The sequence below is a fragment of the Entelurus aequoreus genome, linkage group LG11 (genome assembly GCF_033978785.1).
Source record: "Entelurus aequoreus isolate RoL-2023_Sb linkage group LG11, RoL_Eaeq_v1.1, whole genome shotgun sequence".
Taxonomy (NCBI): Eukaryota; Metazoa; Chordata; class Actinopteri; order Syngnathiformes; family Syngnathidae; genus Entelurus; species Entelurus aequoreus.
This window is the reverse complement of record NC_084741.1, coordinates 464,174-480,162: the sequence shown is the minus strand read 5'-3', so window position 1 is coordinate 480,162 and position 15,989 is coordinate 464,174. Positions and strand designations below refer to the sequence as shown.

General features: G+C 41.6%; 1 protein-coding gene across 1 annotated transcript in view; it reads right to left on the bottom strand.

Moving 5' to 3' along the window:
* The window catches only part of LOC133660493 (brevican core protein-like), a 29,406-nt gene extending 13,762 nt beyond the window's left edge, over positions 1-15,644 (bottom strand). The window contains exons 1-8 of the mRNA XM_062064031.1: positions 15,131-15,644; positions 12,259-12,433; positions 12,062-12,189; positions 11,727-11,993; positions 11,151-11,663; positions 2,920-3,636; positions 1,597-1,701; positions 1,370-1,528 (exon numbers count right to left, since the gene is read on the bottom strand). Of these exons, the coding sequence (XP_061920015.1) occupies positions 1,370-1,528; positions 1,597-1,701; positions 2,920-3,636; positions 11,151-11,663; positions 11,727-11,993; positions 12,062-12,189; positions 12,259-12,433; positions 15,131-15,644 (2,578 nt within the window). The remainder of the gene's footprint in view (positions 1-1,369; positions 1,529-1,596; positions 1,702-2,919; positions 3,637-11,150; positions 11,664-11,726; positions 11,994-12,061; positions 12,190-12,258; positions 12,434-15,130) is intronic.
* Between the last annotated feature and the right edge of the window lie 345 nt (positions 15,645-15,989).

The window sequence follows — 15,989 nt, the reverse complement described above, 5'->3', positions numbered from 1 at the left end:
TAACTTTAAACTAGTCTTAACTATAAAGAAATACACTCTATACATTGCTAATGTGGTAAATGACTATTCTAGCTGAAAATGTCTGGTTTTTGGGGCAATATCTACATAGGTGTATAGAGGCCCATTTCCAGCACATATCACTCCAGTGTTCTAATGGTACAATGTGTTTGCTCATTGGCTCAGAAGGCTAATTGATGATTAGAAAACTCTTGTGCAATCATGTTCACACATCTGAAAACAGTTTAGCTTGTTTCCAGAAGCTACAAAACTGACCTTCCTTTGAGCAGATTGAGTTTCTGGAGCATCACATTTGTGGGGTCAATTAAACGCTCAAAATGGCCAGAAAAAGAGAACTTTCATCTGAAACTCGACAGTCTATTCTTGTTCTTAGAAATGAAGGCTATTCCACAAAATTGTTTGGGTGACCCCAAACTTTTGAACGGTAGTGTATGTATATATATATATATATATACACACATATTATATTAATATATATAAATTTGTATACATATATACACATACATATATATATACACAAAAATATATATATATACATATATATATATATATGTATACATATATTTATACTGTATATATGTATACACATATTTGTATACATATACATACATTTCTTTGCATATGTCTATACATATGCACACATATATACATACATATATAGATGTTTATATACATACATATATAAACATATATACACATATATAAATATACACATATTTATATAACCCCATATACACATGTTTATATACATACAAATATATGATATATATACACACATATACATATACACATACAGTATATATATACTGTATATATACACATAGAGTATATACACATATGCATACATACATATATATGTATATATATATATATACTGTATATATACACATTGATACATACATGTGTGTATACATACGTACATACATACATATATATATACATACATGTATGTGTGTGTATATATATATATATATATATATAAATATATATATATATACTGTATATATACACATGTATATACATACCTACATATATATATATATACACACACACACACACATACACACACACATGTACTGTATATATACATACATACATACATACATGCATATATATGTATATACACACACACACATGTATATATACATACATAACACTAAATGTGGGCACATTTTACACATATGTATACATATATATTTGATATAAATATGTGTGTATATGTGTAAAATGTGCCTACATTTAGTGGTTATATGGCGCCACCTGCTGCTTAGCCTACAAATGTGTATTCTCCAAAACAATTGGTTCAGCGTGGTAGAAAAGTTGTTTTACTATTCCCAGAATCCAGGATTACCATTGATGTGATGTTGCTCCTCAGGGGTCATGATGGAGATCAGGTGTCCGCCAATCGTCCGGCAGTGTTGCTCCGCCCCCTCCCAGCTCTGACGCGAGGTCACATGACGGTAGCAAAAGCTTTGGAACTTCTCCCAGCCGTCCTCGCACGCCTCGCCGTCTGTGAGCGTGAAGGTGAGAGGAAACGTCAGCGAGGTGGCGTGGCCCTGGGGGAGGTCACGGCCTGACCTGTCTGGCAGAGGGCGCCGCCGTATCCAGGCAGGCAGAGGCAGGTGGGCACCTCGCCCTCCACGCACGTTCCTCCATTCAAACATGGCCGCTCCTGGCACGAGTCTGCAGAGGAGATTGGACATCAATTGTTTATGATGTCGTGCAGGGGTCCAAACTTTCTACACCGAGGGCCGCATATTGAAAAGTCAGTATGTGGAGACAATTTGATATTTATTTGTTTTAAATAAGTGTCAATAACATACATTATATATATTTTTAAAGACTAAACTTTGGGTTGTATATATGCAGTTGTGGTCAAAAGTTTACATACACTTGTAAAGGACATAATGTCATGGCTGTCTTTTTTTGTGATAGAGTGATTGGAGCACATACTTGTTGGTCAGAAAAAAACATTCATGAAGTTTGGTTCTTTTATGAATTTATTATGGGTCTACTGAAAATGTGAGCAAATGTGCTGGGTCAAAAGTATACATACAGCAATGTTAATATTTGCTTACATGTCCCTTGGCAAGTTTCACTGCAATAAGGTGCTTTTGGTAGCCATCCACAAGCTTCTGGGTGAGTTTTTAACCACTCCTCTTGACAAAATTGGTGCAGTTCAGCTAAATGTGTTGGTTTTCTGACATGGACTTGTTTCTTCAGCATTGTCCACACGTTTAAGTCAGGACTTTGAGAAGGCCATTCTAAAACCTTAATTCTACCCTGATTTAGCCATTCCTTTACCACTTTTGATGTGTGTTTGGGGTCATTGTCCTGTTGGAACACCCAACTGCGCCCAACTGCTGATGATTTTAGGTTTACTTAAGATGTTACATGAGCTGTATACCTACCAGTACTTAAGATGTTACATGAGGTGTGTACCTACCAGTACTTAAGGTGTTACATGAGGTGTGTACCTACCAGTACTTAAGGTGTTACATGAGGTGTGTACCTACCAGTACTTAAGATGTTACATGAGGTGTGTACCTACCAGTACTTGAGATGCTACATGAGGTGTGTACCGACCAGTACCTAAGATGTTACATGAGGTGTGTACCGACCAGTACCTAAGATGTTACATGAGGTGTGTACCGACCAGTACCTAAGGTGTTACATGAGGTGTGTACCTACCACTACTTAAGGTGTTACATGAGGTGTGTACCTACCAGTGCTTGAGATGTTACATGAGGTGTGTACCTACCAGTACTTAAGATGTTACATGAGCTGTGTACCTACCAGTACTTAAGGTGTTACATGAGGTGTGTACCTACCAGTACTTAAGGTGTTACATGAGGTGTGTACCTACCAGTACTTAAGGTGTTACATGAGGTGTGTACCTACCAGTACTTAAGGTGACTTCTCCTTTAGCTGCCATGGTGGTCGGTACTTGAGGGTTTACAGTTGGGTCAGTGAAGTTCTCCAAGGTGTGGTCTTCAATGCGACACCCAGTGCATCCTTGCATCCTACCTGAGGCAGTGCCAGTACTGGTCTCCTCTTGTCCTCCTTCATGTCCGCTTGTGGTGCTGGTGGTCCACACCTCTATTCCATCCTTTGAGACTTCTTGCGGGGTGGCAGTACTGGACTCTGTGTTGTATCCAGACTCCTGCAGGGGGGTGGAGGTAGGTTTTGATTGATGGTGTGGCGTCACATGAGGGATCCGCGTGGTTTGGAAGTCCAATGGATGAGGTTCATGTGTGGAAGATCCACTGCGGTGCTCTGGCGATTCAGTCAGGTTTGATAAAACCAAGTCCTCTGGATTGTCTTCTGACCAGAGACCTGATTCTCGGTCTGTAGTTCCATTCCTGGCTTCAGGTTCATCTGTGACATTGTGGACTGGTTCTGTGTGATCATGTGCTTCCCTGCTGTTTGAGATGAAAATAACCTCTGCGGCGGTGCCAGCTGGGCGACCAGAGGACTGGATGGGTTCCGAACCAAAACCCAGAATCACGGTCACCTCAGCTGTTGTGACCTCTGCGTGATGGGCGTGTCCACTGATGTCCCCTGGTGTTGCTAGCGTGACGGACGCCACACCCAAATGCTCCTGAGCCGCATCAGAACCTGTTCGTTTAAAGATAAAGAAGTTAAACCAGGGGTCTTCAACGTTTTCCAGGCCAAGGACCCCCAAACTGATGGAGCAGAGACCCCCTAGATATATATCCAGTATAAGATTGTCTTTTAATTAAACCGGTCCTAAAGGTACATTAATTACCCATTGTGCAATACCAAGATATTTAAAGAACAGCACTGGAACGGCGATACCCTAACGACAGTTTTTTCTTAATTGAATTGTGGCACTAATGCAGGGGTGGGCAATTAATTTTCACCGGGGGCCGCATAAGCAACCCGAGCACTGCTGGAGGGCCACACGACAATATTTCAATTAAATTTTGCTCAATATTATTTTTGATATACCGTAAGATAAATAATAATGATGATAATAATAATAATAATTAATAATAATAATAATAATTTAATTTAATCTAACTTAACTTTATACAAAAGCAGATTGCTTTTTAAGGTCACTTTATCCTGCATTATCCAACATTTTTCCCCATCAGATTTGGACAATCATCTGTTGTTAAAAATAGTTTTTAATCATATTTATTTTATATTGGTTTTATATGTAATTGTTTTTTCTTTTTATTCAGTCATTGGTGGAGCTAAGGATAATATTTGAATATTGTTTGTAATATTGTTGTGCAGCACTTTGGAAACATTTTGTTGTTTAAATGTGCTATATAAATAAAGTGGATTGGATTGTCACACCTGCCAGCTTGTCCCAACACGCATTCACCTCTGTGAACAAGTCATTACCTGTGGTTGTCTCTTTAATTGACTGCATCAGAGCTCTCATCCAAAGTTAGCGAAAAACAGTCCATGTCTCCGGGCATTATCAGCGCAACAAAGTCCAATAAGCACTCCTTAATAAACTCTCCGTCAGAAAACGCCTTACTTTTTCTGGCACTTTTGTGAGAAATGACGAAACTTGTCCTGACGGCTGCATCTCTGGGGGTGTGAAATATGGCTAAAAGTCCTTGTTGGGTTTGCAGTTTTACCATCAACGCATCAGCCTCCCTTGCGCGCGCTTCATCAGACACATCCCGGTATTTTCCCTCGTGTTTCTTCGTGTAGTGGCGATTAAAATGATATTTAAACACAGCAACCTGTATACCACACATTAAGCACACGGCTTTACCATTAATTTATGTAAAGAAATACTTGGCAGTCCATGTCTTGTTGGAAACACGCCATTCCTCATCAACTTTTCTTTTTTTAGCGTCTCATCACTTGTCTCTATGCACCTTCACTCACAGGTTCCCCCCGGACATACGGCATAAATAACACATTTCAAAATAAAAGCAGCACAGTTGTATTGCGCGCACGACATAGATGTTTTTTAAACTTTATTTTGTAATTTGTAATTGCGCCGTTCAATTCACTCACAATCGCACACGCGCATACGTCAAAACGGAAGTAATACAAATAACGCTTTTCAAAACAAAAGCAGCACCGTTGTATTGCACACTCGACATAGATACTTTTTTAAATTTATTTTGTAATTTATGATTGGCCTCACGCGGGCCGGACAGGGATGCGCAAAGGGCCGTACAATGCCCAGGTCTACCCTAATGGCTAGCTGGCAACTAGAGCGCTAATTGTAGCTATCTTAAATGCTAACATTAATAAAATATTACAGAGGTTTTCAACGTTTTCAAGGCCAACTAACGGGGAGATGTAGCGTGGCCCCCTAACTAAATTGTATTTTTATTTTTATTGAATTGTGGCACTAATGGCTAGCTGGCAACTAAAGCGGTAATCGCTAGCTATCTTAAATGCTAACATGAATATTATAATACAGAGGTCTTTATGACGTTTTCTAGGGCAAGGTCCACAAGACTAATAGAGAGATGGAGCTGCGACCCCAACTAACATTTTTTAAATTGAATTGTGGTGCTAACGGCTAGCTGGCAACTAGAGCGCTAATTGTAGCTATCTTAAATGCTAACATGAATATTATAATACAGAGGTCTTTTTGACATTTTCCGGGCCAAGGACCCAAAGACTAATGGCAAGATGGAATGGCGACACCCCAATGATATATTTTTTTAATTGAATTGTGGCACTAATGGCTAGCTGGCAACAGGAGCGTTAATAGTAGCTATCTTAAATGCTAACATAAATATTATAAAACAGAGGTCTCTTTGACATTTTTCAGGCAAAGGATCCCAAGACTAATGGCGAGATGGAGCGGCGACCCCTTAACTATATATTTTGTATACAGTTGTGGAGCTAATGGCTAGCTGGCAACTAACTCTTAAATGCTAACATTAATAATATATAACAGAGGTTTTCAACGTTTTCCAGAGCAACTAATGGCGAGATGTAGCGTGGCCCCCTAACTACAAAACATATTTTATTATTGAATTGTGGCACTAATGGCAACAGGAGCACTAATTGTAGTTATCTTAAATGATAACATGAATATTATACAACAGAGGTCTCTTTTGACGTTTTCCAGGACAAGGACACCAAGACTAATGGCAAGATGGAACGGCGACACCCTAACGACAGTTTTTTCTTAATTGAATTGTGGTACTAAGGGCTAGCTGGCAACTAGAGCGCTAATAGTAGCTATCTTAAATGCTAACATTAATAAAATATTACAGAGGTTTTCAACGTTTTCCAGGCCAACTAATGGCGAGATGTAGCATGGCCCCCTAACTACAAAAATGTTTGTATTATTGAATTGTGGCACTAATGGCTAGCTGGCAACTAGAGCGCTAATTGTAGCTATCTTAAATGCTAACATGAATATTATAATACAAAGGTCTCTTTTGACGTTTTCCAGCCCAAGGACCCAAAGACTAATGGCAAGATGGAACGGCGACACCCTAACAGTTTTTTCTTAATTGAATTGTGGCACCAACGGCTAGCTGGCAACTAGAGCGCTAATTGTAGCTAACTTAAATGCTAACAGTAATAATATATAACAGAGGTTTTCAACATTTTCCAGGCCAACTAATGGTGAGATGTAGCGTGGCCCCCTAACTACAAAACATATTTTATTATTGAATTGTGGCACTAATGGCTAGCTGGCAACAGGAGCACTAATTGTAGCTATCTTAAATGCTAACATGAATATTATAATACAAAGGTCTCTTTTGACGTTTTCCAGGACAAGGACACCAAGACTAATGGCAAGATGGAACGGCGACACCCTAACGACAGTTTTTTCTTAATTGAATTGTGGTACTAAGGGCTAGCTGGCAACTAGAGCGCTAATAGTAGCTATCTTAAATGCTAACATTAATAAAATATTACAGAGGTTTTCAACGTTTTCCAGGCCAACTAATGGCGAGATGTAGCGTGGCCCCCTAACTGTATATATATTTTTTTTTAAATTGAAATTGTGGCACTAATTGCTAGCTGGCAACTAGAGCGCTAATTGTAGCTATCTTAAATGCTAACCTTAATAAAATATTACAGAGGTTTTCAACATTTTCCAGGCCAACTAATGGCGAGATGTAGCGTGGCCCCCTAACTAAATGGTATTTTTATTTTTATTGAATTGTGGTGCTAACGGCTAGCTGGCAACTAGAGCTCTAATTGTAGCTATCTTAAATGCTAACATGAATATTATAATACAGAGGTCTTTTTGACGTTTTCCAGGCCAAGGACCAAAAGACTAATGGCAAGATGGAACGGTGACACCCTAACGACAGTTTTTTCTTAATTGAATTGTGGTGCTAATGGCTAGCTGGCAACTAAATAAATGATAAATGGGTTATACTTGTATAGCGCTTTTCTACCTTCAAGGTACTCAAAGCGCTTTGACAGTATTTCCACATCCACCCATTCACACACACATTCACACACTGATGACTAGAGCGCTAATTGTAGCTATCTTAAATGCTAACATTAATAATATATAACAGAGGTTTTCAACATTTTCCAGGCCAACTAATGGCGAGATGTAGCGTGGCCCCCTAACTAAATTGTATTTGTATTTTTATTGAATTGTGGCACTAATGGCTAGCTGGCAACTAGAGCGCTAATTGTAGCTATCTTAAATGCTAACATGAATATAATAATACAGGGGTCTTTAATGTTTTCCAGGCCAAGGACCCCCAGACTAATGGCGAGATTTAACTATATGTTTTGTATGAAATCGTGGCGCTAATGGCTAGCGGGAAACTAGAGTGCGAATTGCTAGCTGGCCACTAGTACGCTAGTCGCTAGCTTGCTGCCACTGCTGATAATGACTCGCTAAATGTGTGGAAAAACTTGCAGGGAAAATATGAAAAAACTTTTTTTTTTATAAACTACAAATATATTCAAAGAATACAGCACAGGGTTGCTAGTAGTTAGCTGGTAACTAGAGCACTTATCGCTAGCTATCCTAAATGCTAACATGGACATAATAATACAGGGGTCTCTTTCACATTTTTTAGGCCCTAAAAATAATGGCTAGATAGAGCGGGGACCCCTTAACTATATATGTTGTATTAAACCGTGGCGCTAATGGCTAGCCAGAAACTAGAGGGCGAATTGCTAGCAAGCCACTAGTACGCTAGTCGCTAGCTTGCTGCCACTGCTGATAATGACTCGCTAAATGTGTGGAAAAACTTGCAGGGAAAATATGAAAAAATAAAAATAATTTATATATCTAAAATTATATTCAAAGAATACAGCACAGGATTGCTATAAGCTAGCTGGTAACTATAGCGCTTATTGCTAGCTATCCTAAATGCTAACATGAACATAATAATACAGGGGTCTCTTTCACGTTTTTTAAGGCCAAGGACCTCAAGAATAATGGCGAGATGGAGGGGGGACTCATTAACTATATATTTCGAATTACAAAACCCGAAACCAGTGAAGCTGTCACGTTGTGTAAATGGTAAATAAAAACAAAATACAATGATTTGCAAATCCTTCTCAGCCTATATTCAGTTGAATAAACTCCAAAGACAAGATACTTAACGTTCGAACTGGAAACCTTTGTTATTTTTTGCAAATATTAGCTCATTTGGAATTTGATGCCTGCCACATGTTTCAAAAAAGCTGGCACAAGTGGCAAAAAAGACTGAGAAAGTTGAGGAATGCTCATCAAACACTTATTTGGAACATCCCACAGGTGAACAGGCTAATTGGAAACAGGTGGGTGCCATGATTGGGTATAAAAGCAGCTTCCATGAAATGCTCAGTCATTCACAAACAAGGATGGGGCGAGGGTCACCACTTTGTCAACAAATGCGTGAGCAAATTGTCCAACAGTTTAAGAACAACATTTCTCAACCAGCTATTGGAAGGAATTTAGGGATTTCACCATCTACGCTCCGTGATATCATCAAAAGGTTCAGAGAATCTGTAGAAATCACTGCACGTAACATTGAATGCCCGTGACCTTCGATCCCTCAGGCGGTACTGCGTCAAAAAGCGACATCAGTGTGTAAAGGATATCACCGCATGGGCTCAGGAACACTTCAGAGAACCACTGTCAGCAACTACAGTTTGTCGCTACATCTGTAAGTGCAAGTTAAAACTCTACTAAGCCATTTATCAACAACACCCAGAAACGCCGCCGGCTTCGCTGGGTCCGAGCTCATCTCAGATGGACTGATGCAAAGTGGAAAAGTGTTCTGTGGTCTGACGAGTCCACATTTCAAATTGTTTTTGGAAACTGTGGACGTCGTGTCCTCTGAACCAAAGAGGAAAAGAACCATCCGGACTGTAATTGACGCAAAGTGTAAAAGCCAGCATCTGTGATGGTATGGGGGTGTATTAGTGCCCAAGACATGGGTAACTTACACATCTGTGAAGGCACCATTAATGCTGAAAGGTACATACAGGTTTTGGAGCAACATATTTTGCCATCCAAGCAACGTTATCATGGACGCCCCTGCTTATTTCAGCAAGACAACGCCAAGCGTGGCTTCATAGTAAAAGACTGCGGGTACTAGACTAACCACTGTCAGCAACTACAGTTTGTCACTACATCTGTAAGTGCAAGTTAAAACTCTACTATGCAAAGCCAAAGCCATTTATCAACAACACCCAGAAACGGCGCCGACTTCGCTGTGCCCGAGCTCATCGAAGATGGACTGATGCAAAGTGGAAAAGTGTTATATTATATCATATTATAATATATTCAAAGAATACAGCACAGGGCTGCTATTAGCTAGCTGAGAACTAGTACGCTAATGGCTAGCTGGCAACTGGACAAGTCGCCACCCCATCGCAGGGCCAACACAGATAGACAACATTCACACACTAGGGCCAATTTAGTGTTGCCAATCAACCTATCCCCAGGTGCATGTCTTTGGAGGTGGGAGGAAGCCGGAGTACCCGGAGGGAACCCACGCAGTCACGAGGAGAACATGCAAACTCCACACAGAAAGATCCAGAGCCCGGGATTTAACTCAGGACGACTCAGGACCTTCGTATTGTGAGGCACATGCACTAACCCCTGTGCCACTATATCTTTTTTTAATTGACCAAAAATTTCTCCACCTCCCTGCAGTACCTACGTGAACACACTAGAGGTCACTGATCCCTGTTAAAGACCTCTGTGTAAGGTCGATGAATGTATTTGAACATAGCTTGATATTAGAGATGTCCAATAATATCGGACTGCCGATATTATCGTCCAATAAATGCTTTAAAATGTAATATCGGAAATTATCGGTATTGGTTTCATAAAGTAACATTTATGACTTTTTAAAACGCCACTGTGTACACGGACGTAGGGAGAAGTAGAGAGCGCCAATAAACCTTAAAGGCACTGCCTTTGCGTGCCGGCCCAGTCACATAATATCTACGGCTTTTCACACACACAAGTGAATGCAAGGCATACTTGGTCAACAGCCATACAGGTCACACTGAGGGTGGCCGTATCAACACCTTTAACACTGTTACAAATATGCGCCACACTGTGAACCCACACCAAACAATAATGACAAACACATTTCGGGAGAACATCCGCACCGTAACACAACATAAACACAACAAAACAAATACCCAGAACCCCTTGCAGCACTAACTCTTCCGGGACGCTACAATATACACCCCCCGCTTCCCCCTACCCAAACCCCCCCCCCCCCCCCCCAACCCCGCCCACCTCAACCTCCTCATGCTCTCTCAGGGAGAGCATGTCCCAAATTCCAAGCTGCTGTTTTGAGGCATGTTAATAAAAATAATGCACTTTGTGACTTCAATAATAAATATGGCAGTGCCATGTTGGCATTTCTTTCCATAACTTGAGTTGATTTATTTTGGAAAACCTTGTTACATTGTTTAATGCATCCAGCGGGGCATCACAACAAAATTAGGCATAATAATGTGTTAATTCCACGACTGTATATATCGGTATCGGTTGATATCGGAATCGGTAAGTAAGAGTTGGACAATATCGGAATATCGGATATCGGCAAAAAAGCCATTATCGGACATCTCTAGTTGTAATCAATCAATCAGAGGTTGATCTTCATTCTTCATCCTAACAAGACTCTGCGGCACCACTTTGTGGAACTTAATCTGTTTGTTGTGGAGGAACCTTTGGGCTGACTTACTTGACTCGGATGGCGGCTCTGAGGAAGCCATTGCGGTGGTGTCCATGACAACCGGGACGACTGTGGCTAAGTTCCCGCCCTCTTCCGGATGGTCGTCAGCGGTGCTGCTGCCAGAAGATGGCGACACGGTGGAGGAATGCAGCTCCTCCGTCGCATCGACCTCTGGTTCGGGGACATCTCCAAAGGTGCTCGGGTGGAGCAGCGTAGCCTCGGAGCTGCTCGGCTCCTCTGGTGCCGACGTTGCGTTCGTGATGACGATCTCCAGGCGTGGAGAATCGGAGGACGTTGGATGACGACCAAGCTGCTCCTTGTCTTCAGGGTGAAACTCGTTGACCTCTCCGGGCTTCAGAGTGGCCGACTGAGGAACCTCCCTTGTCGAGGTCCCGGTCTCCAGAAGGTTTACTGGTACAGGACTTAGAGTCTGAACCGCCTCCTCCCCTGCGGTGGTTGTCTCCTCCGTGACTGGGCGTGCAGGGCTGCTGTCCTCGGTGGTGAGAGGAGACGACGGAGACCCTGCAGAGAAGGCGACGTGCAGCAGGTGATGGAGTCTGTCGCCGGTGGTCCAAGACCTCCTACCTCTAAAGCAGTAGACGTCACGTCGGCTCTGCTCCTCTGGGAAGATGGTCCGGTTGCCCGGCCCTGCAGAGTCCACGTCGACACAGCGCCCCGCAGGGTATCGCACGCTCCGGTCTTTCAGCCACCCTGACCCAGAGCGGTTCAGTCCGTCGTTCCAGGCTGCGTACAACTGGGCGGGGCTGGCTAGCTCAGCTTCCTCCCTCAGGCAGTGAGCTTTGGCCTCCCAGAAGGTAAAATGCTCCGGGGCGGAGCCGTGGAACACCTCACCTGTTGAATTCATGTTGGAGACCTCAATGAACGCTACATTAAAACCCGGGAAAGGAACTATTGCTGACCTGCAATATCTCCCACGTAGCAGTAGACACCAAACATCTGCTCCGGGTCCAACGTCCCCGAGTTCCTTAGGCCTGGAGGTCCATCGGCGTCGCCCAAGCAGCCCTCTCTCGGCTCCTGAACGGGATATCTGAGGACGGACAGGACTCCCGGCATTAAGACCGGTTCAAACTGGCTTCGAACCAGCGCTCGTCCTCACCTGACCGAGCGGTCCGAGAGCCAGCCAGCATGGCAGCACTCGTGTCCGCTGTGGAAGGACGCCAGGAACTGGTCAGGGGTCGCAATTTGGGCCCCCATAGCCTGGCAGGCCTGACTTGCTCGCAGGAAGGTGAAGGATTTGGGGTTGTCTGCGTCCTGATGATGGAACACCAACCCTGCGTGTAGACACCACAAATACGTCACCAATGAGTCTCCACTACTGAGCAGTGAGCTCACTATTTGGCATATTTTCCATAACTAGATGCAATTTCTGGAGAAATAGCGTGTGAATGCTCGGAAGCCCAAGCTGAACTGAAACGCTAACAGGTAGCGTCAATGAACAAAGCATACGACTGTCAGGCGCCTATCAGTAAAATGAGCCAAAATATTCAACATGCTAACACTTAGCATGTGTCAAGTAGCAAGTTATATAACTCAAAGGTTTACACCTGTCTAATTAGCTAAAAAAAACTAACATGCTAAAAGTTACCATGTATCAAGTACCAAGTTATATGACTCGAAGGTTTAGATTTGTCATATTAGCTAAAAAAAGCTAACAAGCTAACAGTTAACATGTATCAAGTACCAAGTTATATGACTCGAAGGTTTAGATCTGTTAAATTAGCTAAAAAAAAAAAAAAAGCTAACAGTTAACATGTGTCAAGTACTAAGTTATACTGTAGGACTCCATGTTGTACATCTGAAAAATTAGCTAAAGAAGCTAACATGCTAACAGTTAGCATGTGTCAGCAACCAAGTTATATGACTTTGAGGTGTACGACTACAAAAGTAGCTAAATAACTAACATGCTAACAGTTAGCATGCATCAAGTACCAAGTTATATGACTCTACGGTTTAGATCTGTCAAATTAGCTAAAAATAAAAAATAAAACTCACATGCTAACAGTTACTATGTGTCAAGTACTAAGTTATACTGTAGGACTCCAAGTTGTACATCTGCAAAACTAGCTAAATAAGCTAAAATGCTAACAGTTGGCATGTGTCAAGTACCAAGTTATATGACTTTGAGGTGTACGACTGCAAAAGTAGCTAAATAACTACCATGCTAACAGTTAGCATGTGTCAAGTAGCAAGTTATATAACTCGAAGGTTTACACATGTCAAATTAGCTAAAAAAGCTAACATGCTAACAGTTAGCATGTATCAAGTACCAAGTTATATGACTCGAAGCTTTAGATCTGCCAAATTTGCTAAAATAAAGCTAAAATGCTAACAGTTACCATGTGTCAATAATTAAGTTATACTGTAGGACTCTAAGTTGTACACCTGTCAAATAAGCTAAAGAAGCTAACATGCTAACAGTTAGCATGTGTCAAGTACCAAGTTATATAACTCAAAGGTTTACACCTGTCAAATTAGCTAAAGAAGCTAACATGCTAACAGTTAACATGTATCAAATACCAAGTTATATGACTCGAAGGTTTAGATCTGCCAAATTAGCTAAAAAAAAATAAAACTCACATGCCAACAGTTAACATGTGTCAAGTACTAAGTTATACTGTAGGACTCCAAGTTGTACACCTGCAAAATTAGCTAAAGAAGCTAACATGCTAACAGTTAGCATGTGTCAAGTACCAAGTTATATGACTCGAAGGTTTAGATCTGCCAAAATAGCTAAAATAAAGCTAAAATGCTAACAGTTAACATGTGTCAAGTAGCAAGTTATACAACTCAAAGGTTTACACCTGTCAAATTAGCTAAAAAGGCTAAAATGCTAACAGTTAACATGTATCAAGTACCAAGTTATATGACTCGAAGGTTTAGATCTGCCAAATTAGCTAAAATAAAGCTAACATGCTAACAGTTACCATGTGTCAAGTACTAAGTTATACTGTAGGACTCCAAGTTGTACACCTGCAAAATTAGCTAAAGAAGCTAACATGCTAACAGTTAGCATGTGTCAAATACCAAGTTATATGACTTTGAGGTGTACAACTGCAAAAGTAGCTAAAAAAAAACTAACATGCTAACAGTTAGCATGTGTCAAGTACCAGGTTATATGACTAAGGTTTAGATCTGTCAAATTAGTAGAGATGTCCGATATTATCGGCCGACAAATGCTTTAAAATGTAATATCGTACATTATCGGTATCGGTTTTTAATTATCAGAATCGGTTGTTTTTTTGGTATTTTCTTTTTTGTTTTGTTTTTTATTAAATCAACATAAAAAACACAAGATACACTTACAATTAGTGCACCAACCCAAAAATTAGCACAAAAGGGTTGTTTCTTTCTGTTATTAATATTCTGGTTCCTACATTATATATCAATATATATCAATACAGTCTGCAAGGGATACAGTCCGTAAGCACACATGATTGTGCGTGCTGCTGGTCCACTAATAGTACTAACCTTTAACAGTTAATTTTACTCATTTTCATTAATTACTAGTTCTATGTAACTGTTTTTGTATTGTTTTACTTTCTTTTTTATTCAAGAAAATGTTTTTAATTTATCTATCTTATTTTATTTTATCAATTTTTTTTAAAAGGACCTTATCTTCACCATACCTGGTTGTCCAAATTAGGCATAATAATGTGTTAATTCCACGACTGTATATATCGGTATCGGTTGATATCGGTATCGGTAATTAAGAGTTGGACAATATCGGGATATCGGCAAAGAAGCCATTATCGGACATCCCTACAAATTAGCTAAAAAAAATGTAACATGCTAAAAGTTAGCATTTGTAAAGTATCAAGTTAGATGATTTGGAGCCGTATGCCTTCAAAATGAGTTTTAAAAGACCTAACATTAGCATGAATAAATAAATAAATAAATATACTTTTCAGCATGTACACAAATGATGCATGAATAATGTATTATTAATAAGTGTTTTTAGGGTTACTGACCTTTGACCTTCACCTGCGTGACATCAAAAGCGTCCTCGGAGCCCTGCTGCACCTCACAGCGGTACAGACCGCCATCCCCGTGCCGGACGCCCTCCAGCCTGAGCGTCAGGTCGGCGGGCGACACGGCGTAACGCGGCAGGGAGGCTCGGCCCCTGTAGGCCTCGCTCACCTGCACCGCGTCGCCGCGGGCGACCAGGATCTCCGTCTTCTTGTCGACGTCCATCAGGCTCCACATGACCCGGGGCAGAGACAGGACGGCGCGGCGGCCGGCAGCGGAGGGCGCGGGCGGCGGGTGGGCCAGAGACACCAAGCAGGTCAACGTCAGCGAGGCGCCCAGCTGGGCGGACACCAGTGGACCGGAGGGGACTATCACATGGAGGAGCTTGGCCTCGTCTGTGAGGAGACAACACAAACATCTAGTTTGACCAGCGCTAGGATCCTGGCTACGTCCTGGTTCATGCACGCCTCCAATAACGTCCCGCATCTGCACCTTTATCCTGATCCTCGCCGACATTTTATTTCTTGCTCCATGCATCACCTCGCTACAAATAATGTTTTTGTCAGCCAAGGACTAACCAGTGGGAAGTTTGCCCCCCACCTGGTCCAAATCTCCGGTGTCTCCGTTGTGGTATTTTAGGCTTCATATTGTACCACACATTTTCAATGGGAGACAGGTCTGGACTACAGGCAGGCAGTCTACGAAGTCACGCTTGGCATCGTCTTGCTGAAATAAGCAGGGGCGTCCATGATAACGTTGCTTGGATGGCAACATATGTTGCTCCAAAACCTGTATGTACCTTTCAGCATTAAACAGAAGTGTAAGTTACCGTGTCTTGGGCACTAATACACCCCCATACCA